The sequence below is a fragment of the Alosa pseudoharengus genome, unplaced genomic scaffold (genome assembly GCF_046254945.1).
Source record: "Alosa pseudoharengus isolate Yale_2024_CS ecotype anadromous, Long Island Sound unplaced genomic scaffold, YU_APseudo_1.1 YU_APseudo_1.1_scf_22, whole genome shotgun sequence".
NCBI classification, from domain to species: domain Eukaryota; kingdom Metazoa; phylum Chordata; class Actinopteri; order Clupeiformes; family Clupeidae; genus Alosa; species Alosa pseudoharengus.
The window spans coordinates 28,055,170-28,061,448 of NW_027468680.1; the positions used below are offsets into that span (position 1 = coordinate 28,055,170).

The following is a 6,279-nucleotide window of genomic DNA, read 5'->3' on the forward strand; positions in this document are numbered from 1 at the left end:
GTAGCGTTTTTTCCCCCTCTTCACTGTAGACCTGGTTCCATTTACAGTATTAAATGCCGTGTATTATGCGTTCAATAAAAGAACATTGGATATTAAGGTGGCCTGGGGTGCCTTGTGGCGTTCAAAGAAAATCATAATTTATCCTTACAAACAAACACACACAAACAACTTAATTGGGCTATTAACGTTTTAAGGTAAACTCTTGACAAAGTTCCACTGAATCACACTGACCACATCATGACCACTGAACAACGCCTTCATCAACGAGCATGCCCACATGACGAAAAGGAAGCAAACGATACAGATGATCATCCTGGTTCAGGTAAGTCTACTACCTATTCCCAACCCCGGTGAGGCGAGGGTGTGGCGACTCCAGTGGAACCTGATGCGCGTCTTTTGGATTCTCTTCCTGTATGAATCGGAGAAGACCAAGAGGAACATTAGCCTGTCACTGTAGTATGGGTGTTTATAAAAGTTCTTAGAATGGCGTAAGAATAAAGAATACAACATGGTTAGATCGGGTAAGTTGCCTTTTTCTTGTAGAAATTAAGAAATCAACCCAAATAAGTTAGCCCAGAGCCTTATAAAGGTAGCCTAGCCTACCTTTATACGGCTCTGAGTTAGCCTAAGTTTTAGTGTGTGAGACTGAACTGTCGCAGGGTGGGGCAGCTCGAGTTTCACATTAGTTTGCAGCGATAAAACATATTTGCACAAGTCATTTTTGGGTTCGTTAGTTCGGTTACACGCATGGAAGGGACGATATTTTCCTTTTGTAAAGCTTACTTTACCTGCGGTTGTTTAATGTTTTTAAAAACAAAGCTGGAAAGAAATGTCAAAGAGATCATGCTAATCTTTCCTAGGGTGAGAATTACTAAAAACCAATATGGCACTGGCTGTGTGGTGGGTTAATTAGCTGGAACTTAGTGGGAGCTCAGTCTTTACACCTGTTCCTCCTGAAGAAAATTTCAGAGTTGTATATTCAACCAGTAAAGGGCTGGAATATGAATCAGCCACTTAATTATTATGAAACAGCCACTTAATTATTTAATTATTGTTTGAATAGACATTTTCATTTTCAAGTCATGACATAATGTATAACATATACATGTTTTATAATGTATAATCTTAAATCTTTCCTTTCTTGATAGAAGATGCCAAATAAAACACATGCATTATCCAGTTTGAAACAAAGACAAAACACTTCAGAATGTCACTGACACTGATAGGCCTATATATTGATATATTGAATACCAACAAACACATTTAGGCTGACTCAGTTACCATTAGTCGAAGTCCACTGATACATAGCATTTTCTCATCCAAATGAAGAGAATGCATTGCCACATAATAACCAAGTAATTACATTCAAATGTCACCTGGTCCAATGCAGGGGTGTGCTGTGCCAGCCTGGACGATGACAAGGCCCTGATGAAGATGGGCCTGGGGCTGGTGCTGGTTGGCCATGTCAACTTCCTATTGGGGGCGCTAGTGCACGGTGCCGTGCTCAGGCATGTCAACTTGCATGTCGAGGCTCGCACCATGGAGTACGCCATCTCCAACGTAATAGCGTTGGTATCAGGCCTCATGGTACAAGACTACTTTTGTTTTCAGACCACACAAAATTAAACGAGCAGTGTGTATCTACCAGTGACTGCTGAATGGTTGACATCTTAAGAAGTCAGGGTCCTGTATGTCCTCATATTGATTCATTTTATAGTACTGCTGACTGAGTAGCTGATATTCTAGTGGGTTTGCTTGATTTGCCTTTGAAAGGACACATGGCATTTGTGTGTCCCTGTGTTGATATAACAATGCCCAACCTTTCATCTATCTGATCCCTCTTCTCCATGTTGGGACTTGTAGGCTATCATTGTTGGAATCTCAGCAATAGTCCTATCAAAAAACAGGAAAAACAAGCCTTTGGTAAGAATACAAATACAAGACATTTCATGTCTCCATCCTGATGTTCATGTTCTGTACCTCAGTAGCTTCAATATCCTATCTTCAGTACTTGTATTAATATATTGATATTGTGTTGTCTTTTCATACTTAAAGATCTATGTCAGATGTCATCTCATCATTGATGTATTGACTGCAGCTTTAACTCAGAGAAGATTTTCTGTATGGGTTTTCACCTGATTATCTCCAGAAATGGTTCCTGTTTGTGGTCAGTATATTGGCCGCTCTCCTGTCCACGGCCTCCACCGTGGGGCTGAGTGTGTCCATAATCATGACCATCATAAATGGAGGCTGGGGCCTGCTGAAATCCTGCGATGAACTCCCCATCAACCACTTCAGCATCACTACAGAATGCCGGTTTGATCCCACAAGGGTCTATGTAAGTTGCGACAGGTTTCTGTGTTTCCGAAACAAACATCGACATGGTTGCCTTGTTTGGAGACACTGGTGTGAAGAAATGGGGGGATGAGGGTTATGTGTAGATTTATGGAAATTCATAAGAGAATGTCTTCATGGTTGTTCTTGTAGATCATATTTGAGATCCAAGAATGTGTTTGTCTTTTATTTCCCAGGGAACAACTATAATTCTGTGGGCTCCTCTGATCCTGATGCTGGTAGCGGAGACTGTGTTCTGTGGGCGCTGCTTTTTCGCCTGCATCTCCTACTTGCGCCTCTCCTGTCCCTGGCGCAGAAGGAAGAAGATCATCAACACCAGGAGGGTAAGCGATTGAGATAGTCACAGTCATGGCCATATATATTTATTTATCAACGCTTATTGACCTCCATATTTTTTGGCACCATCAGTTCAACATGTCTGTGTTTTGTTAGTCTGAGTGAAATATTGTCTTGTGGAAGAGCTAATGGAGTGATTCAAAATTCAAAATGTTTGAGCTTATCTCTCAGGGTGTCCGTGCGGTAGTAAAAGGTAGTAAATAGAATCTACCAAAATGAAGGCCCTTGAAAGGTAGTAAAAGGTAATAAATGCAATTTGACTTGGTAGTACATTTTTCATCACAACCTTAATATATAATGACTTTACATTTTTTGCTTAATATTTGTGTCTACATGTTTTAACTTCATCTTGCCTAATTAAAAAAGATATAGGCCTACGTGCTAACAGGACCTGAGTGAGTCGGAGTCAATCAGGAGTCAATAGCAATGACGTAGATGTAAACTGTGTAGAGTTCCGTGGTTGACAGCCTATCAGCGACGCCAACAAACACATTTTCGCCTTTTTGCTTCAGTTGATATTACAGGGATACAAACAACACGCTTTTCGGTGTCTCCTTCACGTTGCTTTGGGCGACTTATATGAATCGTGCAGATCCAAAGAGTTTTTTTAGGGGCCGGGAATGCAGGGATGCTTTTCGGCGACTCTCGCGTTTTTCACGTCATCTAGGCCAGTGGTTCTTAACTGGTGGGTCGGGACCCAAAAGTGGGTCGCGGAACCATTCTGGGTGGGTTGCGGAGCTTGTGGTTAAAAAAAAAGAAGAAATCGGCCATTTCAAATAGACTTAAATTGAGATGAAATGGTGCAGAATCCACAGTGTGCGATGTTCACAATTGCTGGAACATGAGTAAAAATGCCTTATAATAAAGTACACCTGTCAAAGACAGACCTGTCAAGTAGCCTACTTTAAGGTGACATCAGGAGTTGGAGACTTCACAAATGTTCCAAACAAATAGGCCTACAGGCACTTCGCCTTTCTTAGCATGAAGCTCACCAAATCTGTTGTCTTGAACGCTATAAAATATATATGGGTCGTGACTTCATGAACATGGGAAATTGTGGGTCCCAAAGCCAGACCAGTTAAGAACCACTGATCTAGGCTCTACCGCAGGCTACCAGAGCAGTGTTTATCATATGGGCCTGCTGGTTCGGTGACCGGTGCTTCTGTCACTCATCTGATAATATTTGTTCATGTAGCAAAGGAGCGGTAGATGTAGGCCTAGGCTAGCCTATCACTCTGATGGCAGCTAAGAAAATATAGGCTACACTCACTCTGTTAGGAGGCAACTCTCTCAGTTTGCACTAGGTTACTTCAGCTGGAAGTTTTAACAACTGTGGACTTGACTAGTGTAAGCTTTCGTTCAGCTGACGGTAGCGCTGCCATCTGTGATCATCCAGAACCGTGCAATAAAATTCCACCTAGCCCGTCAGTAACAAAGTTCGAACTAGTCACTGACATAGTAACCGACAACATTTTTTTAACGTAACCTAGACCTAGTATCTAATGTTACGGAATTGCAAGAAAACGAGTGAAAACAACTCCTTACTTTTAACCACGCAAGTGCGCGTGTCATTTATTAAAACGATAGAAAACTGAATCAAAGACGGCACTGTCCATCAACAAAAACAGCATGCAGTTTAAAAGTCCCGTTATTTAAAGTCCCAGACATTTAAAGGGACAGAGATCACTCAAGACAGACCTACACCACAACTGAGTGATGGACGTGAAATTCTTTGAATAGCCTACAAAACACTGCATTTAGATGACAACTGCGTGAAAAACCACGCTAATCTAGTTAATGGCGAATTAAGTTTATGGCATTCACATTTAAATCATTCAATAGCCTATGAAAACTTGATCAGTTAAATTGTTCTCATAAAAGGTACAGCAGGCCTACAACAAATTCCAAATAGGCTAGTTTTATTGCAGTGACAGAAAACTGCAACATATGAGTTTAAAACCATGTTAAATTTCAAAGCATCTAGCTAGTGACAGGAGGTTTTAGGGTGGGAAAGAAACTCTGTAACCTACTTGATCCACAGTCAATGTTCAGTATTTGGCCTATAATTTAGCCTATAATATTGGCATTTGAATCCATGAAAACTAACCAAAATCTATAATTTCCTATCGACAATAGGCCCCAGTAACGCATCGAATCGCATTGTTACACATTTTGAAGTATTGAAAATAATCAAATCATTGGCTTAAATAATCTATATTGTATCAAATTGTGATTAAACTTGATTTACACTCCTAAATGGCATCCTTACCTACCTACCTAACTGTTGTTTTGGGAAGTATTTATCATGCAAGCATTGTGCATCCATGCTGAGTAATGCAATGCAATGAAATCATAGTTTTCAATTTTGCATTAGTATGCATTGGGGGGGGGGGGGGGGTAGTCGGTGGTGTTTGTTCTTTATTTTTCACCACACATGTTTGGTGTTTTAGCGTCATTTGTGCCAAGGTTATCATTCACCTTTTTAGGGCTAAGGGCTGGTTAGGATAACTCAAGGGCTAGGGTTAAGGTAAGGACAACTGAAACTGAACTCGACACTACAAAAAAACATTGTCATTGACAATGACCATACTTAATGATCACAATTAGAAAATATTAGTGTACCTAATATTTATGATTTATACCTTATAGCAAGTATTAAGTGGTGCTTTGCATACCCCCCCCCCCCCCCCCCCCCCCAAAAAAAAGGGCTGCTGCTTGATGTCGTGTTGGTAGTAAAAAATATTGTGGAGGTAGTAAAAAAGGTAGTAAAAAGTAGTAAATTCAACTCTATGATTCCTGCATATACCCTGTCTCTGCTGTGTTTCAGGTGCGTATAAAGAGCCCAACGGACCTGGAGTCCACATCTAGCCAGAGACAGTCAGAGGCAGAGCCCGCTGAACAACACGAACTGCTCAGATTCAACACTCCTACTCATGAAACAATCTGAGCCACTGGGTGGTGCTAGAGATACAAAAACTCTTCTCTATGCTATGGTAATAGCCTGCTGCCACACAAATGTCCACAAACACTGCCTCAGGTCTACCACTGGATTATTCAAAGGTCCCTTTATTAAAGAGACATTTGTTCATATCAAACTAGGGGAAAAGGTTACTGATATATATTATTGTTTTTTTTTCTTCCAAAAATAATTGTTTCTAGTGTATCTTGATGTATATGTTTTTGACTGTGACTATAGATTAAATTATTGCATCCAAGTAGTGATTGCTGAGTGATTTTCGACCACATTTTCAAACTTACTATGTTCCATTTCACATTCGAAATTCAGTGTCTTTTATGTGTTTGACACATATAGATAATTTGTTAAATGATACTGTATATTGGGAATGACATGTAATTTATGTTAAGTATGTTTGCTTGCTTCTAGAGTACGTTTATTCTGACTGTGTTTTGGTAAATATGTTTTTTAATATAGTGTCTGTGTCCGAGTTGCTTTTGTTCAGTCAACTTACAAGCATGCCAAAGACAAACAAATTAGAATACCACAATATCCGCCCACCAATCTCTGGTAATAAAAATCCTGTTCCATTCAAACTTGGAATTGAAGGGATTAGTGATCAAATAAGACAA

At 40.1% G+C, this 6,279-nt stretch overlaps 1 protein-coding gene across 1 annotated transcript; it reads left to right on the top strand.

Moving 5' to 3' along the window:
• The first annotated feature begins 354 nt into the window (after nt 1-354).
• On the top strand, nt 355-6,124 carry tmem54a (transmembrane protein 54a). The gene is made up of 6 exons (XM_076299571.1): nt 355-521; nt 1,391-1,587; nt 1,864-1,923; nt 2,150-2,338; nt 2,532-2,678; nt 5,519-6,124. The coding sequence occupies exons 1-6, from the start codon at nt 509-511 to the stop codon at nt 5,636-5,638; spliced, it is 726 nt and encodes a 241-aa protein (XP_076155686.1). The 5' UTR covers nt 355-508; the 3' UTR covers nt 5,639-6,124.
• The last annotated feature ends 155 nt before the right edge of the window (nt 6,125-6,279 follow it).